This window comes from Lycorma delicatula, chromosome 5, assembly GCF_047948215.1.
Source record: "Lycorma delicatula isolate Av1 chromosome 5, ASM4794821v1, whole genome shotgun sequence".
In the NCBI taxonomy this organism is placed as follows: domain Eukaryota; kingdom Metazoa; phylum Arthropoda; class Insecta; order Hemiptera; family Fulgoridae; genus Lycorma; species Lycorma delicatula.
Genome location: NC_134459.1, coordinates 165479081 through 165499807, shown reverse-complemented (window position 1 = coordinate 165499807; position 20727 = coordinate 165479081). Strand labels below are relative to the sequence as shown.

The 20727-nt window shown below is 31.3% G+C and overlaps 1 protein-coding gene across 2 annotated transcripts in view; it reads left to right on the top strand.

Annotated features, from left to right (window-relative positions):
- The window catches only part of LOC142325570 (uncharacterized), a 270581-nt gene extending 250216 nt beyond the window's left edge, over positions 1–20365 (top strand). For both annotated transcript variants that reach the window (XM_075367477.1, XM_075367478.1), the window contains one exon: positions 19978–20365. In XM_075367477.1, the coding sequence (XP_075223592.1) occupies positions 19978–20293 (316 nt within the window). In that variant the 3' untranslated portion in view covers positions 20294–20365. The remainder of the gene's footprint in view (positions 1–19977) is intronic.
- Positions 20366–20727: the final 362 nt, after the last annotated feature.

Below are 20727 nucleotides of genomic sequence, written 5' to 3'. Positions count from 1 at the left end.
AAATACTAAATCAACTTTTGAAACTTTCTAGCTACATTAATTTTGTTATTAAATTCACAAATTAACAAACAAATTTGTTAATTAATTAACAAATTTTGTTAATTAATTAACAAACAAATTGTTAGGGATGTAGGATGTAGAGGGTATACTGAAATGAAACGACTAGGACTAGATAGGGAATCTTGGAGAGCTGCATCAAACCAGTCAAATGACTGAAGACAAAAAAAAAATTAAATTCACTTATTTATAACTTAATTAAAATTGAACGAATAAAATAATACAAACAAGGATTTTTTTTAATTTAAAATATACAATTGTTTCCAACTATCATTTTTTTAAATGTTGCTACATCGTAACATAAATAAATTAACTGCTAGTTAAAACTAGAAGTGGGATGGTTGGGTGTCTTATAATTTTGTACCAAAATTATTTCGCGTTCGTGAGAGTTCGGGGGGGAAAGTCGATTGAATCGTTTTATTTGATCAAAAAACTAAAAAACCGTTTGTTACGTTTTGAAAGATTCTTGTGAATTGATTAAAAAGTTGTTCCTAATCAATTTATTGAATCTATTTACTGAAAAAATTAATATTATAATAACATATTTCAGCTTATCTTATAATTTAATATTATAAATTTAAGTTTTTCATAACATTTCATTACTGAACTGAAGAAATTTAATAAATAGTGTAAAACTTAATAATGCTATTCTAAAAACTGAATTCTTAGACTCAGACTAAAACATTCATTTCAGAACGTTATTAATTAAGTTAAATCAACAAGCTAGTTCTATGAAGTGTGTTTTAATTAAAATCCGTTTCATACAATTTTACCTAAATTAAAATGAACAACAAATGAGTAAAAAATTATTTAGTCAATGAACTTACTCTGGCTTATCATTATTTGATCTGCTGTTTTAATATTAGCATAAGCAAGATTATTATCTAAGTGTATATTTCTCTAAGTGATTTCTATATTAATAATTTTGCCAATAACAAAACGATATCAGTTTTTTCTTTTTTCCTATTGATTTATCAAAAAAAAAACAAACAATATATATAAATTGAAAGGTTTAATTAATCGTTTCATTAATTTTATTTTTAAAAGACTTTTTATTTAATGTGTAAATAACCCGAAAGAATTGGACAAACTTCAGTCACCGATTCAGGACAGCAAAATAAACAAAAGAGTTCATTTGGATTAATTCCCTATCTTGCCTCATTTTCTCTGCGTATTTTTAAATAAAAATGTATATCTTTATTACAGATTCAGATGTTTTAATTAAATTTGGTAGACATGTATGTAACAACATTTTTTACAAAATAATTTTCAGAATTTTATCTTTGAAAAATTTAAAATGGTGGCAATTTAATTATTTTTTTAATCTTTGATAGCTCCGTAAATATTAGTTTTATCGAATAATTTCTTTAAATATTATGAAAAGTCATTTATTGGGAAGAAAACAGCACCTCATTTATTGAAATAAGTTGATAAATAATTGGGATGTAGCTGAAATTGTTAAAATTGATTCAAAAATTGTTATATTGTATTTTTAATACAATTTATATTGTATTTTTATTGTATATATAAAACACTTCCGAAACGTTTACAGTTTTCTTTTTATTCTCATGAAAATGGAAAATAAGTACGGTTTGTCAGATTATTTTTGGAACAGTAAAATTTAGACAGCTACAAAACAATAACTGACAGGGATATTCTAATATGTTGAAAATATCTTCTTTAACACTCTTCAGAGCACCGATATATTAAATAATTTTTAAAATCCCTATAACTTTTTTCCAAAAGAAATATATTTCGAGTTCTAACAGGCGTTCAATGTGGTGTCGTTGGAATTGACAGTGCTGTACGAATTCGGCTAAACAAATTGAAATCGGAATAAAATATTGGAAGCATGGGATGGACTTAGATTTAAAACTTTTTTTTTAATTAAAAAGACGCTATTTTATGAGTTCTCAACAATTGAAATGTTTTGTGTCATTTTTAAAATCTGTAAGACATATAATAACCATTTATTTGTCTATCGTACTGTTTACGCCGATATTTATGTTAAGGAAAATTAATAAACTTATAAGGTGCATCTCAACGTATTTCCTCATTCACGTTGAGATGTAATTACTTTAAATAAAAAATTGAATTACAAATAATCTTTTTTTATTCTTGTCAGTGAATAGATTTTCAGAGAAAAGCTTATATTGCAATATAGTTACCAAAAAATAATATTTAACTATCCCAACATATACAGGTGTTAGAGAATTCCGCAGTTTTAAATTAAGAGTTAATTTTCATTATAAATTTATAAGAAAGTACTAAGTCTAACGTTTTCTTACCTCTTAATGTAGTTCTAAATGAGCGCCGATTAAACCCCTAAAAACGACATACTCGTCACCTCATTTTACATTATGGTGAACATTTCTACTGAAATCGCTTCCACGGCTGCTGTTATTCTTTGGCACAGGTGATCAAGTGACTAGATTTTTCTTTGTATACGATGTGTTTTACGTAATAGCCCCAAAAGAAGAAATTCATTGGCATCAAACTACGACTTTGCCGTGGTCTAGCGTTGGAGTTTCTCTGCCGGTCTTTTCGGAACCTGTCGTTAAGCACAGTCCTCACAACTTCTGTTTCATGTGGAGGGCATCCTATTGGAAACCCCTAAGTCTTCCATATTTTCACTCTGCGAAAACACGCATTCTCTAACACATTCGAATATAGTAAGTCAGAATTAGTCTGCTCATGGAAAAAAAATGACCCAAAACATTCTAATTTGCATGAAACCAGACAAGACATTCATTTTAGATATTGCGGACAAATTCCATCAATTCATGTGGATTTTCTGAGTCCCATACTAAACAATTATGGCAATTCACGACTCCATGTACATAAGATGTTGCTTCATCTAAAAATAAAATCCACTATACGTTGTTTTCATCAACAGAAATGAAGTCTAACATGGTCGTTCAAACTAAATTCTTTATGGCTTTTCATTAGGTTTAATTTCATGAAATAGCTGCAGTTTATAAACACGAAGTTTGAATCGCTTGATAACATCATAGCTAGTGATTTAATGAAAGTTTAGTCGGCGACTGACACTACGAACTGAACGTTTTAGACTTGACTGGAAAGATAGTAAATTTTTTTCTCTGTATTCGACACTTATTTTAGACCTACCCAGTGACTCCCCGTCTAAAACACTTCGGGTTTCGAAAATCACATCGCTTACACTTTTATCACTCGGAGAACTTTTGCGATAGACTCACGTATAATTTCTTTCAAGGACAATCACTGATTTTGTTTCTGCGAACCTGTACACACACTGTTCTTTTTCTTTGGCGACGCCATGTTACTGAAGCCCAGGCTCATAATCCTGTGCAGCAATCTAACGCAACAGTTACCTGACAGCGAATGTTTAAACCAAAACTCTTTTTTCGCTTAAAGATTACGAATAAAATACTATTGAGTTGTGCAAAATATAAACTACATTCTTTCTTGAAGCAACAGAGTTATTTTTCGGACACCAAGTGTTGCCTTTTTACAAGATAAAACGATACCTTTTGAAATATTTTCAATGTTGAAAAATTTAATCCTATTGTGAAAAAAATTAATTAGGTGCTGTATAATATAAAGTCTGTAAAACTATTAAAATGATTTTTATGTATAATTTATTTTCATTGAGAGGTAGGTAAATTATTATTTAGCATTATTCCGATTACCAATGTTCATTTTTGTATATACGAGGTGTGATCAAAGAATACGGTGAATAATTTTTTGTTAAAAAAAGTAATAAGGTTACATAGAATTCGATTTAATCTCCTTCAAAGTACTGTCCTTGGCTAGCAATGCACTTATCCCAACGTTGACTCCATGACTGGAGGCATTTCTGGAAAGCGTCTTTCGGAAGGGCTTTCAGCTGCTCGGTCGTGTCCCTCTTAATGTCAGCAATGGTGTCAAAACGTTTTCCTTTAAGCACAGTTTTAATTTTTGGGAAGAGCCAAAAGTCGCACGGTACTAAATCCGGTAAGTATGGCGGATGTGGACAGACAGGAACACTTTTTTCGGCCAAAAACTCGCGAATGAGAAGCGAGGTGTGACACGGCGCGTTGTCGTGGTGAAGAAGGAAGCCATTGGTCCATTTTTCTGGTCGCTTTCTTCGTACGTCGTTTCGCTTTGAACGGACCTGTACGAGATGTTAAGGTCATCCGATAGCTCTCGAATAGTCATTCGCCTGTTTGAACGAACCATTGTTTCTACTTTTTGCACATTTTCAACTATTTTTGAGGTTACTGGACGTTCCGCACGCTGCTCGTCTTCAACAGACTCATTTCCGTTTTTAAATCGGTCATACCACTTGTACGCAGTCTTCAAAGTTCCCGCATTATCGCCGTACACCGATTCTAACATTTCGTGAGCTTCTTTGACACTCTTTTGCAACTTAAAACAAAACTTAATGTTAATGCTTTGTTCCAAATTCCATGTTACGCGACAGACACGATAAACACAACCTCACTTTAGCGGCTCTGGCAGCTGACTGCCAAGCTCGAACGTGTTACAACTTGTCCCTGCCTGTCTCAGTTGATCACGCTATTGGACAAATTACAGCATATGGATGTAGCGTCGGCAGTTGCCGCTATAAACATTCATTCACCGTATTTTTTTATCACACCTCATATATATATTTTTTTTAAAGTTCTTACTTAGCATTTAAATAACAAAAAATATTATTTCTATGAGATTTGTAGTTCCCGTAAAATTTTCTGAAGTTTTAAACAATCGTGAGAAAAAGTAACAAACACTTCCAGGTAGTGTAAAACTTCATTGTAGTGTTTTAACTTTAGAAATAGTACAAATTTTGTGGTATCTCTCTTTTAAAGATTTTTTTTAATTTTAAATGCCCACAAATTTTATAAACCTAGTTCTGACCATGAAACCATAAAACATTCTGAAGGTAGAGCTTGACCATGAAACCATAAAACATTCTGAAGGTAGAGCTTATGAGATAAGGAGCAGAGATCTGCTTCAAAAAATCAACTCCCAAAGAAGTTATCTATATGAATACAATACAATATGTTTGTTTTATAACATTCATTAAAATTACTGATATTTAGTTTTTATGACTGGACATATTGCTGGACATATGCTGTGTGTATATTTATAGTATAAAATAAATTTAGCATTTAAACATTTTTTGTTAATAAATATTTATAAAAATCAAAAGCGGTATCTGATATTAAAAAAAAAATTATTTTTTTACTCTGTATCTTCATTTTATTATGCAAAAAATAAATTTTTAAGTCATTTTGCTCTCTTAAGATTATTATTTTCAATTATAATTAAACATATGACAATCATATGTTAACAAATAAAGTAAATTATGTAGTGTTCCTAAAATGTTATTATGGATTCTGTTTTGTTGAACTATGGCTGGTCATTGTTCCGCAGACTTATGTTCTTTATTACCTATAACAACTGATACTGTAATATATACAGCCACATCATGGTATTTTCATTACAATGGTGTTTGTTGGATTGGATTTTGTTCCAATAAAGAAATAGAGTACAATGAGGAGGAAGGTGAATTTCGATTAAGCTTTGCATCATTTTTATTTTTATTTACTTTAGCAATAGCTGCTTCTCGATTTACTTTGTGGCCTGCTGCTAATCTGGGACCTTCGCCAACAGGAACAATGAATTTCTTATATAAGGTAAATTAATTTGGATATTTTATTACGGTACCGATCATTTTTTTGCACTCTTTCTTTATATGGAATACAATTTAAAAAAAAAAAAGGTAAACAGAATTATTGATAAGAACTAGTATTCCTAGTATAACAATTTTTAAGTCCTTGAAATTGTAATAAAATTTAGTAATAGAAGAAAGAAAATGCAATTAAATTTACTTGTGAAAATCTTGTTTCATCTGCTGTAAGTTGTGGTTTATAATAAACATTTATATTTTTTTGCTGATGAGTACAAAGAGAATAAAGAGTATTTGAATTGCTTACTAATAATGATGTTTTTGTCTTATTACTAGTTTTGATTCACGGAAAACATTAATAAAAATAACTCTGCCTAAGAAATTTATTTTATGAAACCGCTTTTTTTTGTCTTCAGTCATTTGACTGGTTTGATGCAGCTCTCCAAGATTCCCTATCTAGTGCTAGTCGTTTCATTTCAGTATACCCTCTACATCCTACATCCCTAACAATTTGTTTTACATATTCCAAACGTGGCCTGCCTACACAGTTTTTCCCTTCTACCTGTCCTTCCAATATTAAAGCGACTATTCCAGGATGCCTTAGTACGTGGCCTATAAGTCTGTCTCTTCTTTTAACTATATTTTCCCAAATGCTTCTTTCTTCATCTATTTGCCGCAATACCTCTTCATTTGTCAATTTTTCCACCCATCTGATTTTTAACATTCTCCTATAGCACTGCATTTCAAAAGCTTATAATCTTTTCTTCTCAGATACTCCGATCGTCCAAGTTTCACTTCCATATAAAGCGACACTCCAAACATACACTTTCAAAAATCTTTTCCTGACATTTAAATTAATTTTTGATTTAACAAATTATATTTCTTACTGAAGGCTCGTTTAGCTTGTCCTATTCGGCATTTTATATCGCTCCTGCTTCGGCCTTCTTTAATAATTCTACTTCCCAAATAACAAAATTCTTCTACCTCCATAATCTTTTCTCCTCCTATTTTCACATTCAGTGGTCCATCTTTGTTTTTTTTACTACATTTCATTACTTTTGTTTTGTTCTTGTTAATTTTCATGCGATAGTTCTTGCGTAGGACTTCATCTATGCCGTTCATTGTTTCTTCTAAATCCTTTTTACTCTCGGCTAGAATTACTATATCATCAGCAAATAGTAGCATCTTTATCTCTTCACCTTGTACTGTTACTCCGAATCTAAATTGTTCTTTAACATCATTAACTGCTAGTTCCATGTAAAGATTAAAAAGTAACGGAGATAGGGAACATCCTTGTCGGACTCCCTTTCTTATTACGGCTTCTTTCTTATGTTCTTCAATTGTTACTGTTGCTGTTTGGTTCCTGTACATGTTAGCAATTGTTCTTCTATCTCTGTATTTGAACCCTAATTTTTTTGAAATGCTGAACATTTTATTCCAGTCTACGTTATCGAAAGCCTTTTCTAGGTCTATAAACGCCAAGTATGTCGGTTTGTTTTTCTTTAATCTTCCTTCTACTATTAATCTGAGGGCTAAAATTGCTTCCCTTGTCCCTCTATACCTTTCCTGAAACCAAATTGGTCTTCTCCTAACACTTCCTCCACTCTCCTCTCAATTCTTCTGTATGAAACCGTATTAATGTTTAACAAGTTTTGTGTATGAATTCTTTTAGGTTCAACTCAGAGTAAAGTTCAAAACTTTCATCTACGCGTTCATCTACAAACCTGTTTGTACTATATAAAAAATTGTTTTCTGTAATCTCAATGAGTCAGTTTTCAGAAAATTATCATAATTGAAATTTACAGTTAATTTATAATTCGTATCTTCTAGTTTATGGATGTATCTCTCGCAGTCAACTACCAAAGTGATAAGGATATTTTGAGTACTTTTATTTTCAGATTTAAAAACGTTAATGAAAATTTATTTGCTACTTTACACACGGAAGTGCTCAAAATCCTTTTTTCTTTTGCATTTATTCTTGTCTGATTTTCCTCAAGAAGTATTTTTATTCTTTACAAATCATTTACTTTAAATCGTTAGGGATTATGACTTTAATTTAATTTTAAATTTTAACTTTTACTTTTTGTTATAAATTAGCAATTACTTTAAAAAAATTACAATTATGAAATTTCTGGAAATATGCTTCCATAAAATCGTTTTAGCATTGATATGTAGTTATTACAATAATGATGTTAATGGGTTAATCTTGGAGAGACTAGAAAACGTGTTTAGTATGCAATGAAATGCCAAATTTGACCTTTGTTGTGTATATTTATTTAATTATTTTACATGTGATGTTTTTATCAAATTTATTATGTTTATAATTTTCTATACTTTTATGTGTCAGTCTGTGATGAAATAGTACAGTAAAATCTTCTTATTCGCGGTGTTTAGAGACCGTAAAAATGCCGCGAATATATAAAACCGCAAATAATGAATGGAACTAACCTTATTTAAGGAAGACTGGTTAGATTCTATGTAAAATAAAAGAAAATGATGCGTACATATTTAAGGGCGATATTATTGATAAAATATAGAGGCAACAAAATACAGAATATTTCCTAATTTACTAGTAAGTATTTGTCGAACTGTTTGATGTAAAAGCTCACTACAGTATGTATTGTAATAGAAAACTGTATTACATGTTCAAATCTAACTCTATAATCGCCTTAAAAAGCCAAGAAAACAGCACTACAGTAATACGTACAACAAAACAAAAATTACTGTAAAGGAGATGTAAAAAATTAACCTACAGTATTTTGAATTGGATTTACAAAATTTTGTAATTTTTCCTTGTCACGCTCTTTTTTTAAATCCGTGTAAAGTTCTGTATATTCTTGCATGGCATCTTAAGTTGTGCGCGTACATATTATACTCAGATGGATCAGCATCTATAAAAAACGGACGAGATCATGGGGTAGTTTAATGCTTTCGGTAAGGGTTTTGACATTTAACTGTTTTCCATGAATCGTATCTTCTATCTCTTCACGTTCGTACTCTATCTGTCCCAGTAAATCTTAATATTTTTATTTTTTAATGTCGCTAAATAATGTAATGCACGTGAATTCGGAAAATTTTAGCCGCAAATGTAGAAAAGACATTGTAAAATATTGCACCGCGAATAACGACTAATTTTTAAACTATCAAACTGAGGCAGATTTTACTAAATATAGTTTTCAAAATTAGCATTAAAATATTTTTAATTAAATTAGGTAATCTTCAATGACTGTTGTTACAATCACTCTGGTATCTGCTAGTAATTCTTTCTAGATAGAAAAACAATTATACAGAATTTTACAGAAAAACAATTACACAAAATGTGTGGTTTTAAAATAAAACCACTGGTTATACTATCTGATGCCAGGGTGTGTTATCAATAGAACTATTCACTGAAGTTTACTGCAAAAATGACTGTGTTACAACATATGTTTTGAAAATTTGAAATAAATCTGGTTCTGTTCATGTTTAAAACATTGTTAGCTCTTAAACAGAACACTGTTAAAGTGTTTTATATGTTAAGTGAATCATTTGCTTTAGTGTCTTTGTGTCTGTGTGATTGAATATGGATCTTTCTACTCAATGCAGTAATTAGTGTCATCACTGCAGTTTAATTAGTAGTATACTTCAGATTGTTTTATCACTGAGTTTATCACAAAGTTTCAATATAATCTTTGTTTATTGATTTGAATGTGACATAAATAAACCTTATGCGAATATACAAAAAAAATTTGTGTGAATTTTTCTTAGTACATATTCGCATTTTTACCAAAGAATAAGAACGCTGTGGTTACTCATAAACATCTGAACCCCAAGTATGTTGAAAATCATTTAATAAATCAATAAAAATTATTCAAATATAAAATATTTATTAATATTATAAAATATATTATATTTAATTAATATTTATAAGTAAATAAATTCACCTAAATTGTTATTATAAAATACAAGGAAAATATATTCTTATCTTAATTAATAATGAATAGTAAAATTTCAAAGGTATCTTCATGGTAATTCCTTTACAAAAAATAAATCTCTGAAACTAAGAAGTGTTTATACGAGGTGTGTGAGAAAAGTAATGAGACTGATTTTTTACTTACCAAAGTTATTTTTTTCAAACAACAATATTATCCCCTTCAAAGTAGTTTCCTTGGGCAGCTATACACCGGCAGAGTCGTTGTTAGCACTCCTGGTAGCAGCGCTGGAAAGCTTCAACTGGTAGGTCACAGTCTTCTGAATGTTCTCCAGCGTTCCAAAATGACATCCTTTTTAGAGATCTTTCAATTTCGGGAAAAAAAGTCACAAGGACTCAAATAGGTGAATAGGGAGGTTGAGGAACCGTAGTAATGCGTTTTGATGTAAAAAGTTCCATGATGGAAATGACCGTATGACACTGGGCATTGTCATGAAATTGTCACAAACCTTTCGCATGTCCAGATCGTCTGTCAGAATTTGATGTAGGGTGAAAGAGTTTAAATTTAACTGTTCACTCATCATCCTTATTGTTAAACGACGGTTGATCTCACAAGAACCCTCACACGCTCAACGTTTTCGTCAGATTTTGAAGTCGAAGGTCTCCCTGAGCGAGGTTGATCTTCAACATGTTCTCGGCCTTCCAAAAATGATTTGTGCCAGCGGAAAACGTGTGCTCTTGATAAGCAATGTTTCTCATAGGCCTGTCCCAACTTTTCAAAGGTCACACTCGCGGATTCCCTACGTTTAATACAAAACTTGATTGCACAACGTCGCTCTAAATTCCGATGCTCCATTTTTGTAACGCACAACAAAAACACAACTTCACTGATGGCGCTGTCAAAAATAATGTGTTGTGAAACGATGAACGAAGTTTTGAAGGGATGAACAAACCGGTCTAGCACAAACCGGTAAACACAGCGTTGCCAGATCGCTCGCAGTGTTACCAATCTCATTACTTTTCTCACACACCTCGTATCATGCTGTTTATTTTTGAATCTTATGCAACCAATTTTTTTTAGTTTTCTGGTGACTCCTTCCTTAGTAGTCCCCACCCGGAGATCCGAACGGGGGACTATTTTACCTCCGGAATATTTTACCAAGGAAGGCTTCTCCATTATTGCTATGTGAAAATGCAGAGAGCCACATTTTCTTGGAAAAAAAAACAGCTGTAGTTTTCCTTTGCTTTCAGCTGCGCAGTAATCAGAGGACTGAGTACTGATATGGCTGAGTTGATATGGCCGTTTAAGTCATTGTGACTCACGCCCCTAACAACTATTGAAAGAGCTGCTGCCCTCTTTCAGGAATCATTCCTTAGTCTGGCTCTCAACAGATACCTCTCCGATATGGTTGCACCTTCGGTCCAGCTACTCTGTATCCCTGAACACTCAAGCCCCCTCACCAACGGCAAGGTCTCATGATTCATAGAGGAGGCAGGCCACGTTTGGAATATGTAAAACAAATTGTTAGGGATGTGGGATGTAGAGGGTATACTGAAATGAAAGGACTTGCACTAGATAGGGAATCTTGGAGAGCTGCATCAAACCAGTCAAATGACTGGAGACAAAAAAAAAAAAAAAAATGCAACCAATCTGGATTAAAAATTCCTGACCTGTAAAAAATATTTATTCTTCTATTTTCGTAATAAAAAGTATTTCTTTAACATAGAAGTGCTGATATGACTTAGAGACTGAGTAAATTATGGATTTTTATTGGTATTTCTATTATCCTTCTCTTGCCATTAAATGTAACATTGTTTTGTTAACATGTCTCATCAGTGTGGTGTGTAACCATTATTATATGTTATGTATTCATTGTGCTGTGTTCATTATAGTTGTTACATGATAAGGGTACACAGTTTGTAATGAAAAGTGTAAAACGGCTGCATATTTGTGTGCAGTGTGAACTAGTTGAATGTATTGCGGAAAAGTTTTTGAATGTGTTTGACTTTGTTTATGGTGTAGTTTAAAAGTTAAGTACACATCTGTCTGCAAAGAGATAAGAATTGCAGTCTAGTTTATTGAAGACTGCGATAAATTGTCACTGTTTTCCCTTTGTGTAGATATATAAATTCTTTGTCAATGTGTCTTTTAACTGCATACTATAACTTTATTTTTGTGTACAAATATCTCCTTCCACCAAGAGATTATGAATGGGTGTATCTAGTTGTGTTAGTTTATTGTTGTAAGTGAAACAGTTCTGTTTGTTATGACTTCTGTTAAGGTTATGAGCTAAGTTTTGGGTTGTATTGAAATACTGTGTTTTTAGTGTAGCTTGTATATTGAGTTTCTTGTTAATGTTAGGCCCGCTAGTCATATAACATATGAACATGAGTGCAATAAACAGCGGTATAAACCTTATCAGTCAAAACAAATTTTTGTTGGTTTCTGAAGGTCTTCTGGATGCATTTTCCATCCACTTAAAAAATTATTTCCGGTTTTAGTTTTTAAAATGTCTTAATCATATTTTATTCTGATAATTGAATAAATATCATAGTAATAATCTGCAGAATAGCATGCTGCAGCATGTTGTACAGTGTTGAAATATATTAATAATACAGCTTTATTTTATTCCTAATTTGTAAAGTCTATATTCTAGTAAGTGCAAGAGAGATAAAAAAGATTTTCATTCTAGTTATTTTTCATGAATCGGATTTCTTTATTTCACAAATTTGAATTGCCAACTTAAATAAAAGTTAAAAGCATCATAGTTTGATTTTGTATTTTTGTTCTTGATTTTTTGACAGTTCATATTTTTTATCAGCTTTGTTGATAAGAAAATAATTAACACATGAGATTAGTATACTCATTCAATATCAGATGATATTGAAAGATCTGAGCATTATTGACACATAGATAAACATACTTTGTAGCAATAATGTAATTTATTATTACAGATTTGGCTGGGTATAGTAATTCATAATTTTACAGAAAATCTAATGTGGAATGCATTGTTTCAATTTATTACATATTCTTCCAAAATACTGTATAATAATGTAAGTACGCTGCTATGAATTATACTTCTTGAACTATACTACTGTTGTGCTGTAAATTGTACTTTAAAATTATATCTAGAGTTCCAAAGAAGAAATACAGAGCATCTGAATTAGTGTTATAAGTTTTGTCACTAAAAATTTACATTGATTAGCATTCTACTGTTTTAGCATGTGCATGTAACCCAGAATGATTACCTCACTGGAAGGTAGGATGTGGACTCCCTCTTCTCCAGTTATATTTATTAATAATGAAATATAATATAAATATGATGCAATAAACAATCTATCTCTTAAATTGCTTAATTTATTTTTATATTTTACTCTCTAATTATAAAGAGCAAGGATAGCCAACTAACTGGTTATCCATAAATACAGGGATGCATGTAAAAACAAAATCAGGATTAAATTTAGATTGTTCAATCTAAAAGGATTGAACAATCTCCTTTTTGAAATCTACTTAGAGAAATATTTATAATAGAGCTACTATATCTAAGAAAACAGATCAAGAACATTAAGTACTAAAACCAATCAGAATGAAAAAGTAGTGTGTGATTTTACTATAAGAGTTTACTCTTTATCTGCTGTTGAGAATAAAATTTCTGATATAAAAATGACTCATGTGCATTGTCTATCAATCTAAAATTTCACTACATGCCCATACAATTCTGTTGAATACTAATAAAGCAGGAATTGATGAAACATGGAACCTGCCATAGTTGCTTCTGTATCCATAAAGTGCGTAATGTGATTTAGTTTTTCAAGTGGAAGAACACAACACTTCTGAGCTTATTGACAATTATGTTGTGCTTGTGGTAATACCACGAGTGACAGTGCTATGAGAGATTAGTGCCTGAAGGGTTAATAAATGTGGACCCAAATATTATAATGTGAAGTGATATTTCAAAAGTCATATAGCTCTTTGTGTATGCTGTACATACTGAGCCTTATGCTGAGAATAATGAGCCTTTAAAATAAGGTTGATTACATTAAAAATCCTATTCTTTAATTGTTAACTATATTATGAATTTCATTATAACTCAGTTTTATCTTCATACATCACAATTCTTGTACTTGGAGGTCAGCATGATTCACATCGATAACTACTAGATTTGATTACCAAATCAATGAATCATTGATTTATTTGCCATACAACTGCCCCCACAAAACAATCCTGAAACTGATAAAAATAGTACAGGTAAAACAATCCTCAAGGTGGAAAATTTCAATTTTTAGAGCAACCTAAGTGGTAAAGAGTTTTAATTCCTAAATAATAATAATCAATTATTATTCAACACATGAGCAAAGTTTATTTGGTAATCCCTATAAAGAAATTAAAAGTTTTGGTTCACTGAGAGAGTGCTGAACATTGTTGGATTAAAATTTTCCCCCTCCACTTAGTGAGCTTTTAGTTACAAATCAGTATTATACTAATAATTATTTTGAACCAGTACAATTTTATTAAAAAATCATAATGTCTTGTGTTTTTCAAAACACATTAATTCAATTCAAAACTCATTGTTTATTTTGTTCTCGATTCAGTGACAAAAGGTTTAGTGATTCTCAGTCTGTGAAAAATTTTCACACTGATGATGCCTGAGGGTACAAGTTGCATTGTAAACTGAAGACCAGATCAACACAGATGTAATTCTGCTGGCAGTCTGATTGTCTGACAGGAGGTGGAACATAACCTTGAGATAGACCAGACAACACCAGCATCCTTCTCTTGAATAAAATTCATACTATTTTAATTCATTTCAATTTTGCATCCAATGAACATGTCTATTTCTTCCAATGAGTAGGAAACTTTCTTATGGAAAGAATTAATAATAATCTCAAAAGAAAATTATGATTTTGGGTTCATGATTTCTGGCAGCCATATAGTAATGGTGAATATTATAGTACTTACAGTTATGAGAATATATGCTGAGAAATTACAAAATAAGAGAATAACAAAATTGATATAAGAACATATTCTCTAGGTTACTGAAAAATATTTACAATTATTAAAACTTCAGAAAATGTATTGTTGCTGCAGAAAAGTTTCTCAGTTATTTTGAGAACTTGAATACTGAAAGAATAAAGTGTGCATAACCTTACTTCACAACATATTGACCTGAAAGATACAAATGATATAATGCCCAGGACTTGAATACCATTCACAATACCAGAATCAATGTCCACAGGAGAACCATCAATAGAATAGGGATTCTTCTAAAAATACTTCAATGAGCATGGTAAGATGTCTTTTAAGACTGTTTGAACTGATAAACAAATTAGTTTCCTTAATTTTTTTGGATAAACTTCTTCATCCATTTCCTTAATTCATAGAGTAAATAACATAAACATTGTTTTCCATAATTTTGTTTTCATCTATCCTTCATAATAAAAATATCAATCAGTATTAAATTTCTGAGAACACCAAAATAACTTCGGTGTTCTCACCATACTATCACCAAATAACTAGACACACAAATTTGATTTTGTGTGTAACCATGCTTCTGTTATTGATGTAAGGCAGAGGGCTACCACAGATTGTTTTAAGCCCAGACATATTTTTTTTTTGTTTGAGCCCAGACACAATTTTTTTTAATTTCTTTGACAGAATTCAAGCCATTTCTGGTAATGGTAATTTTTTCTCAAATTACCAGATTATTTTCAATTATTTTGTGGGCAAAAAAATTAGTTCTTTACCAATAAATTTCATATCAGTTAAAAAATAAATAAAAATAATTGGCAGACTGTTTCTGGGTAGACAATTCTGTATTCCTGGGTTCCTCACAGTAAATTCTTGAGATATTTCAAGCGTAGGCTCTGGTGGATACACGGGAATCTATTTAGGTTAGACCAGGAGGTGGATTATATTCTATATTTGAATTATCACTTACAAAATCACTAACATTTTCAACTGAGAGTTCATATCACTAACAGAAATTTCATGTTTACTATCATCCCCAACCTGAGGTGAATCTTAATTTCTTAATCTTCATTGTAAATACTTGAGTTCAAGTTCACTCAAACTCATATATTCTACCCATTACAAAAACTTAAATTAGAATTATAAAAAGTTATTTTGAAAAAGAAAGACTACAAAATGTAAACAACAAACAACAAAAAAGCTACTAGAGTTCAACATTTAGCTTGAGATCTCTACTATTGTTTGGTATTGACGCAGTTAACTAGAGCTTTAATATTCGCATATCAAATAAATATCGATAAATGAACAGTAGCACTGAAAAAAGGAAAATGCATCTTTATGTTTCAAGTTTCAGCAGTTTTAGGGTTAAAACCAGGAAATAAATAAAATTTAAAGGAAGATTGTTTTGAAATAATAAATTAATTTTCTTCAGGAGTATAATTATACACCGGCTTCCGTGGCGTGAGTGGTAGCGTCTCATCCCTTCATGCAGAGTTCCCGGATTCGAATCCCAGACAGACATGACATTTTCATACGCTACAAATAATTCATCTCATCCTCTGAAACAATACCTAACAGTGGTCCCGGAGGTTAAACAAAAAAAAAAAGGAAGTGTTTAATTAGGAACACTGCTTTTGCTGATGAAACTGCTGAAGTTGGACTTTTAAAGAAACACAAATACATCTTTTACCATTCACGTATCCATATTAACAGTTTATGCTTCATTCCATATAGAAGAAAACAGCCAGTATCAGACACAGCTGAAAACATGTGCATGTCGCACTTTATTGAATTATTATTCATTCACATTCATATACTGCTGAATTTTCACACACTGCTTCATGCTTGGTCACCCAAACCTAGTGTAGTACATATCACACCCTTGAATCCATGAAATTGTTATTAATAGTAAAATTCTCTTTCTCTGTGGTGTTTTTAATAATATACATGTTCATCAACACAATTACTCATTCATTGAAGCAGTTAGAAAATATCCATTGAAGAAAATATCTATAATAAAGAAGAATACTGAGAAAACATTAAAGCAAAATGTTGATATTAAATTAGTTTTAATTAGTTCCCAAGTATTAGTGGTTAAATAAGACCCACTGAAGTTAAAATTAATCTGTATCCTTCTATAATTGTATGTTTCTTAGGAGTTGTTTATAAAAAATATAAAAAATATCCATAATTTATGTAAATGGAGTCATTCATTGTTGAAAATTTATAGGAATCAGAGGAGCTTTTACAAAATAAAAAAAATTCATTATATTTTTTTTGATGTGGATAAAAGATTTTCAAAATTAAAAAGAAAGTACATGCAAGTTGAAGAAAAAAACTAATTTTTCACATAACAAAATTCATTTATCATTCATAGAAAAATAAATGATTTGTAAGTTATTTTTAGGCCCAATGTTTTTTCAAAAAAGTGAATCTGTAATCTAGATTCACTTTCTCACTTGCAAGACTGTCTATGAGCAAGATCACTTGCTCAGAGAATCTGTTGTTGGTATACTATTACAAACAAGTGTGTGTGTGTGTGTGTGTGTGTGTGTGTGTGTGTGTGTGTGTGTGTGTGTGTGTGTGTGTGTGTGTGTGTGTGGGCGTGGGCGTGGGCGTGGGCGTGGGCGTGGGCGTGGGCGTGGGCGTGGGCGTGGATGCGGGTGTGGGTGTGGGTGTGTGTGTATGAGAGGGGGGTGTTTTGTAACTGAAATTCATCATAAATACAAAAAATTGTTTCTTTTTTCTTTTAGCTTAAAAAACTAATTAATGCTCTTGAACTTAATGAAGCTTTAGACGATTTGGCAATTATTAGAGGTACTTTTGTGAGAATAATATTAACAGTTATATCATTATCATTGTGTACAAGAGTAATGAACTGTGATGGGTATGTTACTGAAGTAATCGCAAGGATAAAATTGTAAGTAACAGAATGATTTACTAAGTGGTAGTAGTCATATGCTACGATCTCCTCATAGGAGCACTAAATATTATTTTCACTAAAAGGTTTATAATAAAATACTATTTTACTAATTTTTACTTTCCACAGCAACAATCAATTGAAAATTACTTGGAGGAGTGGCCTTCATAAACATTCCTTGTTTAAAGAAAGAATATTAACTATCTATGAAAGTTTTGTTAAAATTAGGTAACTGTTATCTGTTGATTAAAGTATGTGATAATTAGTACAAATACATGATACTAAAATAGTACAAATATGTGATAATAAAATTATTCATATTATCAGATACTAATTTTATGTAAAAGGTTGAAGGTGACAAATAATCCCAACCTCCATGACATCATTTAGGGTTTTGTCTAAAAAATTGTACCAAAGTAAAAAATAACCTTTGAATGTTACAGAATCTTTAATTTTTCTTCTGGGCAGGCAATAGACCTCACTCACGAAAAAGTTTTACTGGCTGTAATAAAGAGGTTTGCTGGAGACAAAAGGGCATGAACCTCTTGCAAAATTATATTTTTGTTTTTAAGTTTTGAAGAAAAAACTATTAAAAAGAATAAATTAAATATTGCTATTTAAAAAAGTTCAATTTTAAGCAAGTGTGGAATATTCAATTTTTACTCTTATTTTTAAGTTTTACCATCTAGTGCTATACCTTAGCAATAGCTTTAGAAGAGAAAGTATTGTAATCTGTCCAGTTAGGCATATACGGTTTTCATTGGATCTTGATTGCTTAACCTTACTGGACCGATTACTAGGTCACATTACTTCTACATACATGGGACATTGATGCCATTAAATTTTCAACTTTAAAGGCTGACAGGGTGAGACTGTAGAGCAAGGTCATACTCAGTATCTCCAAATTTCACCTAATTTAATGCATAATTTTCTTTAGGCACATTTGTTACCAATTAAAAAATATTTGCAAAATCACACCCGCACCCCAAAAATGATCAAAAACCAGTGGGTAAGTGGATATACTGCCTCATGGTGTACCCTCTCTCACCACAAGGAGCACTAGTGTAGCACTGATGAACATCCAACCCCGTAGAGGAAGTCACCCACCTTGAGACATTACCAGTTGCCACTCCAACCCCTGAGGGGCTTTACCGGAGGTCGTCTTTAGACCCTCTAACTGATTACATGTCACAGTTATCAGCCAGGCCTCTGTCAGGATGCCACCAATATAAATGCCTCGACAGACATTTGCATCAGTAAAATACAAATCAAATTTTCCCTTCCCGTAGGCCTCCAATGGACTGATGTACAGCTAACTATTGTAGTCATGTGTTATGAGCTCACAGGCGAGTGGGTAAAAACTAAATGAATAAGTTTAAAAAGTAAAGTGGTTGCTAGTACTGCCACACCTGTGCAAATGAAATATGGTATACACACACACTTTAGTTGTGTGTGTATACACACAAGAAAGACCTGTGTATCCAAAGGAAAGAACAGTGGATTTCTGAAAAAATTAAGATTGTCTTGCACAAAGGGCAGAATGGATGCACAAGCACATTACAGAATAGGCTTTTTGCTAAACTATGCGATGAAATAGGCGAAAAGAGAAAATCTTTTTCCATACAGTAGTCAGATAGTTATCACAGAATGTGTGAGCCCTATATATGTTGCTGTTGGCTTGCTTAGCTGATGTATTTTCACATTTAATGTGAATTTACAAGGACATGATTTCATTAACGAGAAAGTCTATACTTTGATTAAGATGATGAAATGAAACAAATGTTGTAACTACTACATAGTTTAAGACTTTGTCAGGAATTAGCTTTAAAACGGTAAAGGAATTTTTCATATCGGTTAAAGAGTACTTTAGTACCCCAGAGAAACCAATAAAATCAGGTTTTCATTTATACAATAAATTTTTTCAACTACAAAATTAACCAAATACAAGAAACAAAATTTGTAATAGTGTATTAGTTACAGTTAAAAAAAAAATTGTTTATTTTTATTTCCTTTTGAAATAACATGGCAATTGTTCTACAAATAGTTTTTTTGAAGCTGCACTCCTTTGATAATGAAGTTCCCAGTTGTGGTGTTATTTATTTTAAAGTGGTTAGCAAATCCATTAAGTGTGTAGTTTTATTGAATTTGATATATCTAAAATTTTTCATCTGTGGAATCTCTTTTGTAAACGTCATATAAACAGTGTTGCACGCAATGATATACAGTCAACATGATTATTTTTTTCATTTTTCTCAAAACGATGCACTCCACAAAACAATTCAGAATACTTAAAAAAACACAGCCATATTTAATTAACACAGAATTCAGTACCTAAAATGTGGTATAATGTGAGTGACAAACCACTGAATTTATAAGAATTGCAATTTTTAATTTATGGCCAAATGATTATGGCCAAAATGGTTATGGCAAACCAAATCAATTTATCAGTTAAAACAATTTTTTTCCAGGTATGTTCGAAAGGAAAAGAAGGAAGAAAAATTAGAAGAAGATCTTGTAATAGTGAAAAGACAAAAACATTATAAAAAAAAACCTTCTGTTTCCCCTTGCTGTCGAAGATCGAAAACAAATTCCCTTCGCCGTCGAAGATCGAAAACAAATTCCCCTCACCGTCGAAGATCAAAAACAAGAGAAAAAAATTCCTCTCACCTTCGAAAATCAAAAACAAGAGCAAAACGGCCAAAAAGAAAATCATCTATTAGTAAATTAGATGAAATTGATTATTTTACTTTTACTTCAGATTCAGATGAATCTGAGGAAGACTGATATTTCTGCTTTCATATTTCCATTTTCCTATGATTATGAGACTAGTTCTGCAGCTGAATTCAAACATTTACATTAGAAGCTTTTACATTTCATTATAATATTTATTTAAAAAAAATGAAAATTAATGTATTAATTAAAAAAATGTAATTAAAAATAATGTATTTTAAATTAATGTATTTATTTATTCTTATTTCAATGAATCACTTAAAGTGATGCTATTCATATAGTTGCTGGATTAAGATGTTTAGGTTTACTTAATTTAATGGAGAGTCATGTATAAGACTGTATAATAACTGTAGATAACTGTAAGGCAATAGAATATGATGTAGGCATTTTGATTAGGATACAGTAAAAATGTTATAGCTAAAAGGTTTGCCAGAAAAGAAAGGAGGGGAATAGCATCAACCCAGTTAGGTAGTCATGGATAGCTAGTA